The sequence below is a fragment of the Lycorma delicatula genome, chromosome 1 (assembly GCF_047948215.1).
Source record: "Lycorma delicatula isolate Av1 chromosome 1, ASM4794821v1, whole genome shotgun sequence".
Classification (NCBI taxonomy): domain Eukaryota; kingdom Metazoa; phylum Arthropoda; class Insecta; order Hemiptera; family Fulgoridae; genus Lycorma; species Lycorma delicatula.
In genome coordinates, this window is record NC_134455.1 from 253,297,874 (window position 1) to 253,319,886 (window position 22,013).

Genomic DNA, 22,013 nt, shown 5'->3' on the forward strand with positions numbered 1-22,013 from the left:
CCACTATGTTACAAAAGTAGTTTTCTACAATAAATACTAAAAGTGTGTCTTAAAATCTGAAAACGATATCAGATCTCAACAGTATAAAAGAAAATAAGCAGCCTCTGTTTAAATTGGTACTTTTTCTAATAAAATGATCACCAATATTTTTAAAGATATCGTAGGCTGATACAGCTTTTACATTCATCATTACTGCTACAGATTTAAAATTTCATCATTACATTATTTCTAGTATCTCCTTTGCAATAAAGTATACCATTTTTTTTTTTTTTTTTTTAATTCCGAGAGCATAAGTACTCATCGTTATTTCTGACTAGTCCAAAAATTACACTTATTTACCTTTTCTTTCTTCTCTACTGGCATTTCTGATTACTATTTTCGAATTTTCATTACCTTTTACTAAATTAAAAATTTAAATCTTTTACTAAACCTATTTAGACTAAATAATACATTTCTCCTTGTAAATTTTTATCTGTTAAGGTTTTATCGAAGAGATTGTCACATAAACGTGGGGTATTGTCATACTTCATACCATGGCTTAAAATCTAAACTGAATAAGTTAAATCATGTTAAATCACCTTCAGATTATTTCACTGCATTGTACAAGCTTTTAACTCTTACGATTATTATAATTCCGTTGTATTAGATGACAGTAATAAGTCTTTTCATTATTCTTTTGATCTTGTATTGAATTAATATCTCGCGATTTAATACTTAACTATTGACTTAATAACTATTACTTCCTGATTTAATAACTATTGAAGAATAGTTTTTCAATATTCCTCGCTAATTGATATAAATGTAATAGCTTATAACTTCTCTCATACCTGCCACACGAAAAAAAAAAAATCTTGCTTAGTATTCTTATTTAAAATCTCAAATATTATAGTATTTTCAATGTTTATTTCGTATTCAAGACATGCATAAAGATATAGATACGCACACAAAAATAGTCTGATATCGGCAGACAAAAAAACGGGAAGTAAGTATTACTAATTGTTACTTATTTCTAAGCGTACTAATGGTTGCGCAAAATTTTGCACAACCAAATTAACAAAGTTTTGACGAACAGCAGAATGTTATAACACTATTAAAAAAACATACAATCCTACCTTCCAATGTAGACCTCTGCTTCTGTACTTTAAGTTAATACGATGACTATAGGCTAATTTTGTTTGTCAGAGGTTTGTCAGACAACAACCTTTGTTGTGTTAATTCATAACCTTCCTGACAATACTTCATATTTCTGTCTCGTTATGTAAGACTACTTTCCTGTAATTGTGTCTTACAGTGGACGGGCTAATGTCTCTTTATATTTGTCCTAATTTAGTTTTTGTCTAAAAACGAATTTTTCTTGATTTTTAATGTGAAGAACAAGTCTCCAACTTATTTTCAATTAAATAATTTTATAACTATTACGGTCAGAATAACTCAAAACTATACAATGATATTAAACTCAGTGTGCTAATAATTAAATTTGTGATTTTAGTAAAACGGGTATTGATCCTAAAAAAAAAAATGTCTTACTTCACTAACAAGTAGTCTGCTAAGAGTCTTGTACTTATTTTCAAAGGAAAAATATCCAATAATTGAATTTTTTCACTGCTACATTCTCCTCTTTTACTGAGTTGAGTCACAATATGTAGTGCACTTTTCAGTACAGAAATATGTCATTAAATCATTGGCCGCATTTTTGTTGTATAGGTGGCACATTTAAAACCTCTCAGGTATATCTCGGTTTTAATAAGCGTAATAGTGTTAACTGTCAATCAATTTTTTTAGTAAACGGGGAAAAATTATCAGTATTTAGATAGGTAAATGCCACTTCCTTTTTGATAAGCTTGGCGCGTTGAGCTGCCATCTCGTATATTTCGTTCAGTGAAAAAAAAAATAGAAAACTACTTTATTCCTCATTTTGTTAGTAAGCCTGACATGGGTTGCGGTTATTCTTAAAAATGTTTATGTCGTATTCGAGAATGATTTGTGGCCTATGTTAAATCACCTACAACCGTTTAGTTACGACACTTGACATACAAGGAGTATATCCTCAGTAAAATTTAGTCAAAATTCCAAATTCTGTAAAGTTTTAGGAACCCAAATATTACGCTAATCCAAAAAAAATTTTTATTTGTTAAGCAATTAATTCAGTTATCAAATGATGTTACTGTAACAGCAATATTTCAGAATTTGTTTGCGTTAGTAGTTCAGGGAATATTGCACAATATTAAAGTATAACAACAGGTTACACTGTAATATACCTATAATGAAATAAATAATATACAAGTAAAATACGACTAATAAGTAATATAAGGCCCTAAACAATTAAATTACTTTTTAGAAATATATGTGTTTGTTACAAAAAAAAATTAAATATAAAAATTTTTAATGAATTTTCGTTTAATTTTAGTAATATTTTAAATAGGCTGAAAAATAAATATACATCAGTCTTGTATTATAAACAGAGAAATTAAAAGAAAAAGATTTTTCTTTCTATAAACAAAATCCTCTTTTTAGAAGTTTTTGAAATTCACTTCACTAACAGTTCTTTAACCTGTTGTTAGATAGCGATACTTGCTAATAAACTAGCACTACGTTTCACAGTAACGGATTTATTTGTAATTCCTGAAACCGTATACTTCAGTAAACTACTATAAAAAACCACAGATTAGTAATAATAATAAAAGAAAGTTTGTTAATTATAATAAGTAATTAGTAATAACAAACTGATCATTGAGTAGTAAAACGCACAAACAAGCTATTTAACATATAAATCAGTCCATCTATTTTTAATTGTTAACTCTTCGCAAATCGGTTTTTTATAACTCATTTTTGAAGTCGAAGGTTCTGAGGTTCAAATCCTAGTAAAAATTAGTTACTTTTATACGGATTTGAATAATAGACACCGTATACTTTGGTGGTTATGGTTCAATCAACCACACGTCACAGGAATGGTTGGCCTGAGTCTGTACAAGACTACACCTCATTTACATATCATCCTCATCTAATTAGGCCATGGGGGGTTTTTTATTGTCCACTAGTTGAACAGATTGCAAACATACATATTACGAAAGAAAGAACATTAAGCATAAATTAACAAACTGAAGTACAATTAAAAATAACAAAAAAGTAATGTTAGGAATATAAATCATTCATTGACTATTAAATTTATTTATGGTTCTTTATTTATTTTCACACTCATATTCGAAAAATTATTGTGATCTCATATTTTACAAGAATAAAATTGAAAATAAGGTAATGGACATTAGCAGTATTAACAAAAATAAATATTTATTAGATATTTTTATTGTGAATATTTAACACCCAAAATGATAAATCTTGTACTGTATTATGATAGGGTGCAAGATTTATCTAAAAAAACAAGAAGAATTATACGATTTAAGGTTTATATAAAAAACAACAAACCAACCGGGTCGGTCTGGTAGTAAAACTTGTCATCGTAAATCATGCGATTTCGTAAACGAGCGTTCTAAGGTTTAAATCCTAGTGAAGGTAGTTGTTTTTATTCGGATTTGAATACCAGATCGTGGATAATGGTGTCTTTAGTGGTTGGGTTTCTAAAAATCACACGTCTTAGAAATGATCGGCCTGAGTCTGTTCAAGACTACCCGTCTACCGCTACATCCATCCACATACATGATGAATCGCTAATGACTTTAATCGTTGATGGGATTACAAACAAAAACCTTAAAAAATAAATAAATAAAAAATTAAATAAATAAAAAATTAAATAAATAAATAAAAAAGGTTAGATTGACGTCTTGGCGAGTGCGGATGGATTCTACTACGCTCCGTGTTTTGATGTTATTGCTGAAGTTTTCTATTATTATTTTTGTTGTTGTTAGTTGTTCTGTTAGGTTTGGTTAATTGTTTTGTTCGGTTTTTTAGTATTTTTACGTTAATTTAGTCATAGATTGGCCGGGTAGCCATCTTGGCTATTTAGGTTACCGTGTTGTTTTTGTTAATTGTGTTAACTGTTTATTTTACGTATTTAATTATTTGTTTCGTAGTTTTAGGCGCTCATTTCAGCATTTTTTTTTACTTTGTTACGGTAAATATACGTTTATTAGTGTTTATTTGGTACATACTTACGGTTGCTACTGGATATTTACACGTTACTAAGAGTTTGATTAGGTTTACGTTCGACGTGTAGAGATTTTCTAAATCGAATTTCAGTGATTTTATTTACTTAAAAAAATAATTATTAAAAAAAAATGTTTGGTGATAATTAATTAATCAAATTATTTTTTTTGTTGGAGTCGATCTCATAGCTGATCAAGATCATCCCGGGGCTACAAATCCAACGGGGGAGGGGGTTAAACCCCAGTTGAAAGGAGGCAATCCGGTAGAACAAGCAGTTCCCGTATCTTCCGGGAGATTCTCTCTGGCGATAGTAGTACCGAAAGTGCAAGATGGCGGTACTCACCGGAGATCAATTGCAAGGCAGATGGAAACTACGAGAAAGGAAAGTACGTTTGTGGAGGTGTCAACGCGCCGTCAGTAACAGGCGATTGCCTCCGCTAGTTCAGCAATGACAGTGATGATTACAGCGAATATGAAAGAGATTTCCCGCTCTTGTCTACAGCTTTTGCTGACGAGGTGGTCGAGGCACGGTTGGTGGGGAAGTCCTCCACTGCAAGCCGTGATTGAGGCTCTCTCCTCCGGCTGTAGAAGAGCCAAAGAAGCCAAGAAGCCATGAGCCTAGGAAATCGAGAAGTCCGACCGGGAGAGAGGTGGGTCGGCCCGGATGGACGAAGTGGAAGAGTTTGACTTTCTGATCGGTGGTGATCGGCGGGCAACTTTCCTATAGCATATAGATGCTTTGCCTCGTCACGTCGTGCCTTGGAATCTCAGATGGGTCATAATCCCAACACCGCTTTCAAAATTAAGCATTTTTCCAAGAGTGTAGGGCTCTTCGCGAAGAGGATTTAGTGTGCTTCGCAATATTTGGCAGGTGGAGCATACGACGACAAGTGTGACCGAGTGTAAACCTCCAGAGATGGCGTCTGTGGGTACACAGAAGCCAGTGGTGTTGACGTCTGCGGCCACCCAGACGGAAGATAGTGGCAAGGCTCGACTTGAAGTTCGGAAGGCACTTGACGATAGAGTAGATGATGAAGATCTGCCTCGTCTGGTACTCCAGCTGTGGCCAAAGGACGTGTTTACGTCAACCGAGGTGATCGCGGATGTTAGTGGCTTAGAGAGGCTAGCATGGGTGATCGATCTGTCTAAGGGTCCGTAAGTGTCGACAGGTATGCTTGTATGGTGGCTGTGAATTCCTCCGAAGTCAAGAAAAGGCTGGTCTCTCGTCTGGTGAAATCGGTCAAGTTAGTCCTGGCTGAGGACCCCAAAGTAAGCTTTTGTGGGCCGTTTGGGAAGATGAGGCTTTACCTTCAGCCGGTGGCCAAATATTTTGCTCGGAGATGTTCGAGTAAGCTCCAGATCAATATGGACAAGTCGTCTCTGGGTGCTAATGGGAATCGAGCTCCGGGGAGAAAGCCGGTAGGTCCCCCAAATGCGACAGTGTTTTTTAAGGGGGAGGGTCGGTTGTATGCAGACCTTCTCCGCACAGTTAAGAATACTGTATCACCGGGTGAGGCACCCTTTGGTGATAATTAATTAATCAAATTATTTTTGTTGTTGGAGTCGATCTCATAGCTGATCAAGATCATCCCGGTGGTACAAATCCAACGGGATTTGTACGCACGCATGGGTCAGGGAGAGAACCTTCGTATAAGAGTCCACGATACGGGTGACGCTACTGCCAAGCTACGGCAATAGATAATAGATAAATTTGAAAGGTACGACAGTGACGGTAGATAGGGGCGTGCAGCGAGTTCATTTCTTGATAAAGTACGTCAACGCCCTTACCAAGAAGGAGGAATTGGTAAATGAAATGCGAAAGATTGTTGGGAAAACTCGGTAACGATCGATGTCGTTTCAACAAGGTTGTCATGTGAGAGGCGATAGTGGCGGTTCCGCCTCTGCTGGCTGATCAGTTGCTGAAAGTTGGGCGAATTCGCATTGGTTGGGTGTCGTGTCGAGTGTCGAAGAGCGATGTTATCAGTGCTTGGGGATAGGACACCGGGCTGGTTCCTGCACCGGTCCCGACAAAAGGGGGCATTGTTTTAATTGTGCGACTGAGGGGCATCTTCGGAAAGACTATCTAAATGCTCTTTATGTAAAGTTCGACGGCATTCACTTGGAGGCCGTGGTTATAGGACCAGCAGCAAGAAATGAGACCCATCCGCCTTTGTTTTTTCGGACGCCCTATGGTTGGGACAGCCTCATCCAAGAGGAAAGGAATGCTCAGGTGTACCACTTTCGATAGTTGAATAGGGACTTCCTTTGGAACTTCACGACGGAAGGGGGGTTTAAGTAAAACCGTAGTCACGGTGGGGGATCCCTCTAGGGTTCCCAATTAGAGACGTGGCGTCAAGACCGGAGTCCTGTTGGGGGGACCCCCTTGAGTCTCCTCATTCGAGGCATGGCCAATGATTAAAGACCGAATCTCGGCTACCTGGGAGGAACCTTAGTTCCCGCCGAGATAGTTTGAGGCGATGGCACCCCCTAGAGCTGTGTACAAGCTTATTTGTAGATCTGACTCCAGGGAGAGATAAACAAAGGGAAACGATAAAAAAAAAATAAATAAAAATTACGATTAAATAACAGTTCATTAATTTTAAAATGAAAGAAATAATTCTTAAACATTATTTTGAAAACTTAATAATTTTTTACGGTGAAACTTTTTTTTTTACCTAAATTTGTTTAATATTGCTAAATTGGAAACGAAATAAGCTAAATAATTTTTGAAGAACATAATGATGAAATTTGTTTGATATAGCCTCTATTTACATTTTTGTGCTTAGTGAATTCTAGTGTAACTTAATATTTGTCGAATAATTTGTGGTGCTATTATAAATCATGTACTAAATTGGAGACTTCATATTTTCTCTGTATTATTGTTTCTAATGTTGTGTTTGGGGAATATTCTTTAACTAATGTCGACTTTTAAATAGGCGACGTAACATTTATTATCCATTGCTATGAATCAGCTTCAGTCTGTTCAATCTGTTCATGATTGCAGAAGTGCTGGATCTGGAATGTCCTCGTTGAGGGTTAGAGGCTGACACAGCATAAAAGATCCAATTGGCGAGCCGACCTACCTTGACAGTCGTACAGCTGGTGGGCGGGAAGTCCCGTTAGAGTCAAAGGACACTTCCCTGGGCTGAGTTACTTAGCTGTAGGTCCGGCCCATGAGAGGGGGATGAAAAAAAGAAATAAAAAAGGTTGTTCAAGGTAGCCGGAATATCAGATATAAACAGTCACCTATGGAGTAGGTGACCGTCCTAAGCGAGGCCCTCTGTAACGTTCTGTGAGGGACCCAAGGATAGCGATGCAGCGTAAGTTGATTAGAGTCGACGTGATCGAAAAAATTAATGACTTCTCGGGAAGTGATAGTGAATCTAACATTACGAATATTCACACAAATATTCCTCCCTAGCAGACATACTAAACACGCGAACATCAAACGTGGTTCCCAACTGATCCTAGGAATGACTTACCATTTTCAAATCGGTATGAGAACCTATTGTTGAAGGAGATCGGTGGGCCCACCAAACAATCGGTAGACATTAGATCACTTTCAATAGTGCTGTACAGCATCTCAAATATCACAAAACTCTTCATATTATTAGTTTCGTTAGTAACCAAAGACGACTGCAATGTTTTATCAACAATTAGCAGCTACGAACCTTCCGGAAAGACATTACTAATTACAAAAGGATCTTTCAAGTAATACGGAAGCATAACCTTATAAAAATATCTTTCCGAGACGTGACAAAAGAGCATTTCATGTTGTATAAAAAATCTGCATTACTGGATAACGTTAAGTGTGATAAAAGAGGATTTCCAACTCCTGTCCTACTCTTGAGCTTTCTTCCCGGAGAAGAGGTTCCTCACCATCTTAGAGATCGCGTCCTACTTTTCAGCGGAGTCGAATGTGACACCAACAATATTGTTGGTGTCAAATTGGAGTCCCCTTCGTGAACTCTTCTCATTTGCGTCGATTCAGAAAGCGGTTCAGAAGAACACGGTACGTTTCCGCCCCCCTCCCCTTAAAAAAAACAATAGCCTTTGTCCTGCACACCGACCAAAAGATCAACCGGAGGCGTACCCGCTACTACATAAGCTCCATCGGATTTAGGCTCTTCTATATCCAGAGCATACTCTTAATGACATCTTTCTTTGTATCCTCTGGATCATCCCTGTTGCGTTGAGGTTAAGGTCCATACTAGTGGACCTACTAGTAGATCCATACTAGTGATCTATATAACAAGACTGAATGCACAACATGCACATACAGCCTGTACTTGGAGGCCCTGTATGCACTAACATTCGTGAGTAAGCGTCTCAACACGCCCACAACTCGCTCGACCTTTTAGACAACCTCGGTAATGTGATACCGGAATGATCTACGGTGATGTTACCAGATAGACAGATATTTGACAGGTGGGCTAGGAACAATCAACTTGCCAATTTCAAACCATATAGGTTCGCGTTCCCTCCTGCCCGCCATGATAATTGCAGCTGCAAGGACAGCCTTTATGCAATAACCAATCTCTCACTTCTTCAATTGCCCTGTAGCCCCAAATGTCCCCGTTCATCCTAGGACAACTAAAACCAGATATACAGCAAAGGTGACAGGATAATTGCCTGGATAATTGAGACTAAGTACACCGTCGTAGACCACGCTTCGTAGGAGCAGACCGATTACAGAACACTGGGGAACGCCTCGCCTTACTTCAAAACTGACGGACCGCTAAATGTCTAGGTAACAATACCCATAAGATATTCTTGTACCACTACCCCTTTCATATGTGTTCTACCCCTTTCATATTAACTGCGTCCAGATTCCGTGGTCCTCATGACGCTGTTGAACACATTCTTCACATCCAGCATCACAATGGCCGGAATCTGCGGTCTCCTAGGCGCGCCTGTAGCAATATCTTCGACAATACTCATAAAATGGCTTACCGCGTCGACAGTAGATATACTTCGTGGAAACCATTCTGTCTTTGATGAAGACCGCAGCTGCAGTCGATGCTCTCTTTGAGACGTACTGAGGGCATCTTCTTTAACAGCTTCCTGATCTAATTTAACAGGCAGAGTGGTCTGTATGAGGCCGGGTCATGTGTTGTGCTTCCAGTTTTTTTCTTTCAGAAGGACAAGTTGAGATTCTTTCCAATCCTTAGGACTCCATTTGCCCAACAGTATCAGGTAGAATGCCTCAAAAACCTTGATCGGAGCCACCTCACGTGTATACCATAGAGGTCTTCATTTTTCTGGTTGCCACCAGCATTCTTCGAGGTGAACTGCAGTATTTTATCGGCAACTATCTCATCCCGATAATCGTATCCGCATTAGAGAAAAGTCTTTGAACAGTATTTCAAAGCTGACCTTCAGTGAGAATTGGTAGCCTTCGGCCGAAGCACTTGGTTACAACCTAAAATTCTCTGCCCCACATACCTGACTCTAAATCGTCACAGAGTCGTTTCCAACTATCTCCTTTTGCAGTAGCAATGAACAATCTATATTTGTGTCTTAATTCTATGACTTTGGTCGCCACCTCATGTGTAAGCCTCTATCTGTAACAAGATTAACTCTGTAGAGTCCGGGGGGCCACTCCCAATATAACTTCCTTAATCTAGAGAGTTCTGATGACAATCAGTATACTTTCTTCTGAGCTGGCCTAACCTTAACGAAAACACCAGCCTGATCACACACCTTCTGACTCTGCAGGACAATAATCGGCGGTCATGGGACCCGCTACTTTCTTTTCTGTTTAGCCACCGGAACCATCGTAAGATATTACATCAGATGATGAATGAGGATGATATGTATAAACGTCAATGAAGTTTAGTTTAGTATTGTACAGTTTCAGGTCGACCATTCCTGAGATATGTCATTAGTTGAAATCCAACCACCAAAGAACACCGGTATCCACGAATTATTATACAAATATATATAATAGAAACTGGCTTTACTAGGATTTGAATTTTAAACCTTTAGATTTCGACATCAGCTGATTTGCGATTACAAGTTTACCACTAGACCAATTTGGTGTTTTGGTACCCACTACTGGAAGGTAATTGCCTTCCTCAATCTATGCCAACTCTCTTTGGAGAATTTTTCCCTACGCAGTGTTTAATGCCTAGGCCTCGTTGACACGTCAAACAAGATCAGACGGTAGTCACTGAGTGTGGATATGTCAGCAACCAACTAATTACTTATCCTGTTGACATGACACAACTATACAAGTCAGATCTAACTAAGATGCCTCTCGACAGTGGATCCTCATCATTAACACATGTGAATTCCCACTGATTGACCGCCACTGCCAGGAGATTCCCTTTGTGATTCTTCTGTTGCTCTCACAGTATTCCGGAGACTTAACATTAAAGTCTCCGTCGATAACCACCACCCTACCCATAAGCCTGCGGACCTCAACAAGCAACATGTCGATAAACGCACCAAAGACTTCCAGGGTGGTGTTTTTTAGGGACGCTCACATAAATTTTAAAGTACCTTAACGTTTTATTTTGTAGTTTGAGGGACCGCGCAAATATACTCCAGAACCACAGACTGCTGGCTACAAGACAATGTTATGAAAAATTATTAATGTTAATATTATGAAATTAATTAATGTTATGAAATCATTTAATTTCGATAGTTACATTGATAAGAAGCGAAACCTTTTTTTTTTTTTAGCAGGTTAAATTTAGAAATTTTTCATGAATTAGATTTTTATCAAATTATTTTGTCACCACTTATCTATGGATATCCGAAAGCAACGACGGTCTGAATTTTATAATATAGGTTGCAACTTTTATGAGCTTTAAGTTAGAACAAGTTTTATTTGGAAGAACAATTTTTTATTTCTCCTAAAAAGCAGTACAAAAACACTTTCCTCCAATTTTCCTAGTTTCCTACCAAAAATTATCTGGGTTCTAAGGATGCTTTTACTTGTTCTTACAAATAATGTCTGATTTCATCACGAAGATTTTTAGAAATAGAACAGCATTTATGTTTTATCTTTTTTTCCTTTGATCTAAACAAAACTTAGCAATTATACAACATGCAAATGACCACTGCTGGAAGGAAAGAATCAACATGATAAAAAAAAGAAATTCTAAGAATCGACATTTCGTTACCCCTGTGTTTTTAAAATTCCCGTAGTTCAATCCGACAATATATCAGTTTTGTTTTATGTTTGCCGTATATTTTTCCTTTTACTTCATAGGTTGCATTTTGAATCGTTTAATCATTGCCTCATGGTGAAAATAATATGAATTAGTTTAATTTATATAAAAATTTGCACAACTTATATCTAAAAGATTTTTCGGTATTTCCAAATTTCCAGTTAAGTTTCCTTGCTTATGTCAGAAGAGTGTGCATTACACGAAACTAACTTGAATTACAACTACACAAACACGTCGATTAAAAAAACTAAATACACTTTCAACGATCTGACGATTCGTTTTTCCGGTCTGTCCAGTAATCAGGCCTCCCACTTCATGTAGGCTTCCCCATATTGAAAAATATCCTTTAATGTGATAAATAAACGTAAAAATAAATAGTGAGGTAAAATTTTCTATATATTATCCGATTTTCATCCCTAAGAAGGATACCTCTAAGTACTGACAAAGTATTTTCCATAGACTTTCATACTACCCGTAATCAAACCGAGTTGAATCAAGATCACGAACTGAACCAAGAGAATAAAGATTAAAATGTGGAGATGTAGATGAATTATGACTTTAAACAGATAGCTTCTTAAATTTTGTCGGTTAACTGAACCCAGGTAAATTAGCGTTCAGAGCAAAACCGATCCTGACTCGTAGAAAATAAGTCATGCGGCTCATCTAAACGAGTTATATGATTCATTTCACGAGTCATATTTACTAATGACAAGCTGGTTGCTGGTATTCTATAAAACGCCAAAACTTACAACCAAACTGTCGAGGAACTATCAGAATCTAGTTTTCTTATATGATAAACTGAAAAAATGGGATGCATAATATTAATAGCTGATGTTAAAAAGATTTAAAAAAAGTAAAATTGTTTACACCAAGTTTATCACAAACTCTATCGTTCACACTGATACAAACTTTGTTTACTATGTAGCACATAATTTCTGCTCTTCTCAATAACCAACTGTTAATAACATTTTTCTACAATTACCCATTTATTTTGAAAACGCTTACACCCAGTAGGACAGGAAAGGTAGGACTTCCTGTACTCTGGCACTCCTATTTACATCGCACTACTAATTTTTCACTTTATATTGTGACAAGACAAAGTAAATAATTAAATAATACCTACCAGTATTAAAATAAAATTAAGACTATAAACAAAAAGATGTACTGGTATAATTGTGAAGTTTTTGAACAAAAAAGAATACTCTAATTATTATAAAATAATGTATATCTTTAAAATTTATTTATATTATTTTAATCTTTTTACTTCAAAGGTTCTTCCTCAGTGTATTTTATATTCCATCCTTGAATGTAGCACTAAATAATGTTAATTACTCTAATTACGTCTATTTATTAAGTAAAAAAATTCCTTTTTCTCAGAAATTAGAGTATGGCAACCTTTTCTTTAAACAGCCTTTGATCCTTTCTCTTTCGTAACTACTAACGAAATACTTGAGTTTTATTGAAACGGGAGAACAACCAGATAGACTTACGCAGCAACACAAATATTCGCTCTTTTCCCAGTGCAGTAAAAGTGTGTTTGTGCAGTAAAAGAGAATAGAAAAAGATGTGTCATAAATCTATGGAAAACGTGAGTTAATTTTTATCTCTTACCTAAAAATTAAGAATAAACAAAAATAAAGAATTACGTAAAACAATTTTTACAAGGAAATAATACTATGGGGTTTTTAAAAAATCACTCAAAGAAATGAAAACAACCAACGATAATGGTTTTAAAGATCTCTATTTTGAATAATATACTTACGAAAATAATTACAGTTACGAGATCCACACAAAGAAATCAAACAAAAAGTGAATATGGACCTTTTAAATTAAACAATTAGTAGAAAAACGCGGTCTTTCAATATGGTAGTGTTTCAACATTTTTTTTTTTTTTTTTTGGAAAATATTGGGTTCAAACCTAGGTATATTTTCATAGCTACAAAATTTCCATACCCTAATCTCATCTACATTCTTCCGGGGGTTTAATTATAAAAATACGCAATAATATGTGCTCTACACATCTAAAACGAAAGAAATTTGATTTCAAGGGCCTTCCCCTGAATTTATTAATAACAATTTTAAATAAAAATTATGAGATTGTAATGCCTTTGTCGGTAGGAATCATCTACCTTACCTGTTACTTTCATTTATGAATTACCTTTAATTACAAGTATTTAACATCAATGTTCTCCTACAATAATCGAATACAGATCGTGATTGTTTGAGTGTCACAGTACGAATACTTTCTTCTTTTTTCTGTCATATCTCAAGTTCAATAAATATTTACACATTTGTTGGTATGTGTGTTTATATTAATATTATAAACTCTTCATTACTCGTTCTACATTTAAAAGTAGGTGAAACATTGATAATAACAGAGGTAATTCAAATCAATAAATAAATATATAAATACATAAGCTTACCTGGTGCATTATTGTTTTGGTCTAATGATTTATACGTCCGTCTCCCTTGACAGGCATGAACGACTCCGACCGCACAAGTACATTTGGAAAAATTCCTACGGAACGATAATATCTATGAAAAACTAAACGAAGAGTAGCCGACTAAAATAAGTATGACATGATTCATACTCCAATAATCACATCAGATATAAAGACTAGGAATTGTTTAACATCAATCATATTCCTCTCCGAACATGGCTACTTACAAGTGGTGTATACTTTGTTTTTCATTATTAGTTTTATTTTGTCAGTCGGCAGATATGAAGGACAGTCATGTAAATGTTGTATCAAAGTCGTGGAAACATTGTTTGAATATTGCAACTCTAAATTTATGTTTCAAACAGCGTTCGTTACTGGCTTTAGACAATCTAGTTAAATCGGACGATACGATAATATTTCCTGGAGATATGATATCATTAGTAAAAAATCAACGGAATTCCAGCAATCCGAGAAGGATTCTGTCTGAAACGGATTTAGAAAAGTATCTGCCTAAAGATATTAAATTACAAGAAAAAACATTAGATTTGCTTCTTGAATCAGCGTTTTCGAAATTTCTCTCCGGTAGATCGATACAAATACGATTTCCACATGCTACTACTGATTACTGGCATTCAACAGAAGAAAGTAAGATATATTTTTTTTTTATATGGACAATTATAATAGTATGTATAATTATTTTTTCCAGTCTTAATATGTTTCAAGTCTTAATATTTCCAATAGTGAAAAATTATTTGATAACATGATTTCTTTAAATACTAACATGTACTCGGACGTAATGTTCAAGATAATTAATCTGTAACATCGAAGTTTGGAACTGTAATTTGCATTAAAATTAATATCTGATTAATAACAGTTTAATTATCAACGTGGTTTTTAATTGTCTAAAACATAATTTAAAAATACAGATTTATAAATTAATAGAAAAACACCTTTAAAGTTATATTTTTCTTCGTATAAATATTGAAATAAAAATAAAACTATTAATAAAAGTTTTATTATAAATAAATGATTTACTAAAAAAAATTTTGTAAATAAAATGTTAGGTTTAATATTAACAAACAACTGAAAGTTGTTATTTTCAGTTCAAAATGCAGTATATTTATTTAATAACCGTTTTTAAAATCAGGTATAATATTACAAATAATAAATTCTCTTTTGGGTTTATATATAATCACTTACAAACTATTTTTAATAATAAATGGCTTAATTTTAAGAGTATTAACACGCTTGTTTAATATTATAACACGTACATTTCTGTTCTATTACGGCAGCATTATTACATTATTTTTTTTTTTTTTTTGTTTAACATTCGGGACCACCGTCCCGAAAATAAATACATATACATATTTTTTTTAAATGAAAAGTACATAATCTTTTATTTCATTAATAACTTCTGACATTTTTTTTTATTGCTATTATTGAATAATTATTTATTGTAAAAATATTTTTACTATCAGCGGTTAATAATTATTAATAAATCAATACACTTAAATAAAAATAAAAAAGAGATGAAATCTGATTCAAACTGATTTGCCTCTCCTTGTAAGATCCAGATATTTTATTAATTAAACTTTTATTTGGCTATAACTCTAAAGCAAGTGACAATAAGTACCACTTATGATATATCGTTGAAAAGCTCTCAATGAGGACTTATTACTGTAGTTAAGAAAAAGTCCAATATCCAAATATTTTTGGACTTAGGCTTTACTGGACACTTTTGGTTCAGTCGATTGTAACCTTAAAAGGAGGTGCACAACTAGATGTTACAACTGTCCTAAACCCAAAATTTCAATATCCTATGGCTAATCGTTTTTGAGTTATGCGAGATACATATGTACGAACAAATATCATGCCGAAACTAGTTAAAATGGATTCAGGGATGGTCCAAAAGTATATTTCCGTTGAAATCTGAAAACCAAAATTTTTCTCTATCACAATACCTTACCTCTAGGTAAGACATCTTTTTTCCTAGCTTATCTAGCTTTCCTAGATTATCTTTTTTCCTAGCAAGTAAAAAAGAATATATGTAGTCCATAATTTAGTTATTTTATTTCCTCCTGTTTTGTTAGCATGAGCAGATTTAAATGTTCGTTAACAATTAAGCAAAGATATGACTAAATTAACAATTTTATTACTACTTAGATTAAGATCTGAATCGAGTAAAATATATAATTCATTTAGAAATTATACAAATCTTTATATTATGAAAAACATTTGCTTTTAATAAATATTTATTTTCATCTGCAAGAAAAATAAAGATTTCTTTAACACTTTAACTACATATTAGCAACAGAAAACAAAATAAATATAGTAGTAAATAATTATAGTTGAATAACATGACAGAAACGGTTTAAGATTCCGTTTAGTAGAAAGGATTCCGTTTAACAATTCCGTTCTGTAGAAAATATTCATCATCAGGCTGAACAAAAACATAATTAAATATTTCAAAATGTTTATTAACAAAACAGATTAAAATTTTGTAAGTGTTTGTGTTAAAGAGATTTGGTATTGTTATCGATCGGTGAGTTTATTTATTTGTCATATATATATAATGGTCCTAAGAAATTTAATGTGACGTACAAATCACTCTCGAACGTAGGACTGAAGCTGTCAACAATAACAAGCAACCGATGGGGTTTTCTTGGGAGACAAATCAAATTTGTCTTGGATCAAGGTGGATAATGATTTGGTTACATTGCACTCAGTTTCGGGTACTGCTGAATGAAAATGCCTAGTAGATAAAACCAATTTAAAAAATCTTACAATAGCTGTTTTTTTAATTAAAAACTTATATTTCAATATGTTATGAAAACGTTAATTAAAATTAGATATATTTTCCTGTAAGACGTTATATTTACGAGTAAACATAAAATCTAAATTTAGGAAATTAAGGTATATATTTGCACGCAATAATTTAGATTTCAGAAATATGTTAGAGTAAAAACAGAAATTAAAATTGTGCATCTAGAACTCAACGTTCATGTCTAATTCAAAGTATACCTTAAAAATATACACATTTAAACGCTTGATTTTTGTTAGATGGTTTATTCAGTCTACTTGTTTGTATGTTTAAATCTTATAAACAGTATATGTCTGTGTACGTTATAAATTGAAAAACAAAAAAAAATTTAATGCTCATTTACATATGGACATTTTACTTTAAATCTTTATACAGAAGATCATTTCGATTGTTAAGCAATCAACTTCAGTAGAAAATGAGAAAACAATATAAAAATACTTGAATAATTTTTTATTCATGTTTTCGTCTTTAAAGATACTGTTACAATTACTCCTTTTATAACGTTCCATAAGTACTGCTCAGTTGTCAAATTTTTGTTATTATTATTCCTTATATATATATATATATTAAAATATATATATATATATATATATAAATTTGTTCCAAATTCTTCCATACATAGGAAAAAATTGATGAAACAATGTTTTATGTTAATGGAGAGGTTAAATGGGAAAACTTACGTTATTGGAGTAATGAGAGATCTATTTGTGAACAGACTTTACTGGATGAGACAGATGAGGATTCAAGGTACCGGTAAAGTGACGGTGGAGTTGGGATGTGACGTGACAGAATTATTGGACTATCTTTCTTTCATGGAAATATTAATGCTGACAAGTAGCCTTTATTATTTTTCTATGTATAGAAACTTACGGGACACCTGTATATATTCAAACACACTTATACCACTTTCTCAGTAACTATTGATAATGGTTATTTGAAAATCGAAATGTCAATCTAGTTTTTAAATAAGATTTCTGTGAATCCCTTTCGACGAGTTTTATATTTTTATTTTAAAAACCGTTACGCATAACTTTTTATTTATGTATTAATAGTAAAGCTAGAATAAAGTAATATATTAATTCATCAACAAAGAACAGTTGAGAATAGCATTTCCATTCTTGACTCAATTACGAATTATCCTATCATCATCAGATGTAATTCACTCATAAGCAATTCCATCAATAGCGGTAAACTCAATCCTAGAACGACTAAATCGAATTAGATTCGACTGAATAAAAAGAAATTAAATTAAAATTTTTAAAAATGCTCAAAAAATTATTCTCATAAAATTAAATTACAAACTCAAGACAAGTGAAATTTGTATTGTTAATTATTGGTAGTAATTTGGTTACTTCATTTTTATAAAAGTTTTGACTAAAATATGATATGGAATATGTTTTAATGAAAATAATTTTCAGGGCTGTCGTTATTCAAGATTATCCTGATAAATATTGAAATTATTGTATATTGCCTTTGGTTAGGTAATAAAACGAAGCCACTTGTTGAGTTCTGCTCGTATTCTCATGGTTGCAAAATGTTTTTATCCAAAATTAATTGAATTGTAACGATGGATATACTTCTCAAATTAAATATTAGTTTAATGTGTAAATCCCGGTCTTGGTTAAAAAAAAAAATGATGTAAGAATTCAAAAAGATTGTAGTAAATCTGTACTTTCCGATTTGTTTAAAAATGTTTAATTAATTTATTATTAACCTTACTAATTTAGGTATCGAATTGTTTGCTATATTAATAATTCAATTCACTCGAAACGTGGAAGTAAAAACGAAGTTATTTTTACATAAATTAATTGCAGTATTAGAAAAAACCATTTAAAAAAATGTAAATAAAAAAAAACAAATGAGGAAAAGGTTTTTTTGATAACTTTTATTTCATTTACACCTTGGTATATAAGAGATTCACTTCATTAAAAATTACAATACCCACTGAAGAGAGTAACTTTCATTTTATTTTCTGCTTCTTTTTTATGGGTGATATATTGATGCTGAACTGTATGAAAAAGCTACTTAAACAATTCTTCACAATTAAATACTCAACGTGGTAGGCCATGAAATAAAACAATAGTGGGCTTAAAGGAGGTATCCTTGTATGTTAAGTTGATAAAAGATAATGTTACCAAACAATAGAATAGAAAAAAAAACCGTTAATCTGAGGCACACCTTAGAATTAAAATAGGTTAATGTGTCCACTTATATACGCGGCATTTCAATCACATATTTAAATAAATTCTCGTACATCATCCTAGCGTGGGTAAATAAACACTGCGACACCTGTCCTGTAACATATATGTTCTTATATCATCTAAAATTTTACTAATAAAAATTATAAAATGTTTATTAAAACCGGCAGATTCAATATATCCATTTAAAATTTTAATTTGTATAATCATTTAAAGACATCATTGACCGTAAAATTTAAGTAGTGTACAAGTTAGCATGTATTCTCTGAGACGGAAAGAAATCGATTTCTTTGCTTGGAAATATTTGGATTGATATGCCTCATCAACACAGCATAGTCTTGTCACCACCACCACCAGTCACCGCATAACCTTCTAATATCGGCTTTTGATGAATGTACAAGCGATGTATAAGAAAAAAAATAATTTTGTTGTTTCTAAATTTAATTGACCTCAATTAAAAAAGCTAATTCAATACAGGGTTAATTTGATTTTACCGATTAAAATGTAAAGGGTTAATTTAAACGTCGACTGATTGTAATTATTAAGAATCTAACTTCGGTTTACGAATTAGTAGGAAAAGGAATAGGCACATGTTCAGGAATCACCCAGCATTTAATTAATTAACACCTCTTTGCCGATAAAAATTTGTTTATAATGAAAGTAATATCTTAGCGGACTGTATTATTACCACGAAATATAAAACGATTGTGTTAAAACATTTTAAAAGTAAAATAATAATTGTTTCTTCCAATATTTATAAAAATTGAATTATGTATGTATAATTCCATTATGTATAACTACAGTGGAATCTTTTTTTTACCAGCACCAAAAACATTTACGCAGATAAAAATATTTAATTGTATAAAATAAATTTCCACTTACCAATAATTTATTAAATATTAATTTATTAAATTGTTGGTAAGTGGAAATATAATTTATACAATTGTATTAATACCAACGGTGCCAAATGCTTAGTAAATTAAATCTAAACAATATACAACATAAAATGGTAATGAGATTTTTTTATTTAAAATAAAATTATACAAAGCAATAGCAAATATAAAATTTAATAAAAAACGTATAAATTATAAAATTATACCTAATTATAACAATCAAAAATAAAACCAAAGCAATTAATATAGCTAAAAATAAAAACTAAATTAAAATATAACAAAAAACAAAACTTAAATGTAGAACTATACGCATTACACGCATACCTAATATTCGAATTGGGTAATGTAATCCTTTACGAACTTACTAATATAATAGATCTTAAAATTAATAGATTGTTGAATTTAACTATATTAAATTGAATGATAAAATAAATAATTTAATAAATAATCAGAATAAACATAACAAAATCAAGAGATATAACTAGTCATGGATACATGACTGTATCCATGACTAGTGGCGAAGATATAATAAACACTACAGACATTGATTTCAATAATGAAGAGATTAATATTATTAAACTCACGTTTAAATTTAACCGACCAACCATAAACAAAAATAAAATTATCAAAAACACGATAATCGACGTAGAAAATAATTTATTTAAAATTGATAACAGATAATAAAAATAAATTAAGAAATAATTTCGTTAATGCAATTGATAATGTTAAAAATAATAAAAATTTGGATATCAATAATAAAAATTCTAATAAAAAATAAAATATTTACAGAAGCATAAAAAACAAATAAAAAATAAGAACGTATTTATAAAAAAATAAATAAATTTTTGTTAGGTGGAAAAATATTGTATAAATTTAATTTATACAAATGTATTAATACCATCAGTGCCAAATGCTTAGAAAATTAAAAATTATAATAGAAAAATATTACTGATAAATATTTAATGAAAAATACTTTTATAATGCTTATTAATCATGTTTGAATCAGGATAACATTCATATTCTTACTTCAAAAAAATAGCTGCAAAAGAGCAATTATCACCAAAATATTTATCTTTTTTAAGAATTAAGATTTTTAAGCTCCTGAACTGAATATCTGGAATGAAACAGAAAAAATGCATGGAATTTTATAATTGCTTCTACACTTAATTCTTATTCTGCACTTGTTGGATTCGGTAAACTTTTATCAAGTACACGAACTTTTTCATTATTTTATCATCTAATAATTACTTAAAGAATACAACGAATTATAAATTTTTACCAGCCCATTTTAGGAGAAAATTTGTATTCATCCTTGAATCGTGTGTCTAACAGGAACAAAATAAGCGGTCACTCACATCCGTGTAACACATTATCAAGTCTTGCAATTTCAATAATATAATCCTTACAGAATTATTTACTGTTAAAGATTTATAAGTTTATATTTTACAAAAAACGTATCGTATACACCAGTCTAATAATGATTTCGCTCACTTTAGCCATTTTTTCTTTTTTAGGTAGAGCAGATAAGAAAAAGGGAAACAATGGTTTTGTAATGGGAGCGATGATGGCCGGTATGATGATGGTTCCGGCGGCATTAGCCGGTATAGGGATGCTGGCTGGCAAATCTCTGTTGGTAAGCTTGTTAGCGCTGATGATGTCCGTCCTTTTGGCTTCCAAAAAGTCTGGTGATGAGAAAGGAGGAAGTTCGTACGAAGTGATCAGTATACCGGCTGGTGGTGGACACCATCACCATGGGCGTAGTCTACCCGTAGCTCATGAACTCGCTTTCAATGCTTATTTATCAAATAACCAGCAAATTGGCTCTGAGTAACGTCATGAATATAAATAAAATGTTTTAAATAAAAAAAACCTTATTTTTGTTGTAGTATCCGTTAAACGAATGAACTCATCGACTAAAAACGAGGTTACAACAAATTACAACGAAAAATAACAATTATTTTTACATCCGTTGTTCATTAGATTTACCGTACATTATTTTTACTTATTGTGATAAGGATTATCTAAATTTTTCATGTAACATAAAACAATAATTTATTAATATTAAGTTATCTATTTATTTAAACACGTATGAATCGGTTTATTTTTGTCAGTTACTTCATAGAATATTTAAGTACTAATGATAATTTATTTTTTTAAATGAAATTTTTAGTTTACGTAAATATACGATAATATATTTCTTAAAAACCAAACAATACTGTTTTTAAATTATTATATACAAACTTTATATCTTATTATAATAGCTTTGCTAGTTATTATTAAATTTTAAAGAATGTTTAAGCGCTCATAAAACCCAAAACCCTGAGAAAATAAACATTATTTATTACACAAATGTTCAACATGAACACGTCTTAATAAAAGGC

General features: G+C 32.4%; 1 protein-coding gene across 1 annotated transcript; it reads left to right on the forward strand.

Moving 5' to 3' along the window:
* The first annotated feature begins 13,997 nt into the window (after positions 1 to 13,997).
* LOC142318288 (uncharacterized) lies at positions 13,998 to 21,613 on the forward strand. The gene is made up of 2 exons (XM_075354862.1): positions 13,998 to 14,365; positions 21,147 to 21,613. The coding sequence occupies exons 1-2, from the start codon at positions 14,002 to 14,004 to the stop codon at positions 21,461 to 21,463; spliced, it is 681 nt and encodes a 226-aa protein (XP_075210977.1). The 5' UTR covers positions 13,998 to 14,001; the 3' UTR covers positions 21,464 to 21,613.
* The last annotated feature ends 400 nt before the right edge of the window (positions 21,614 to 22,013 follow it).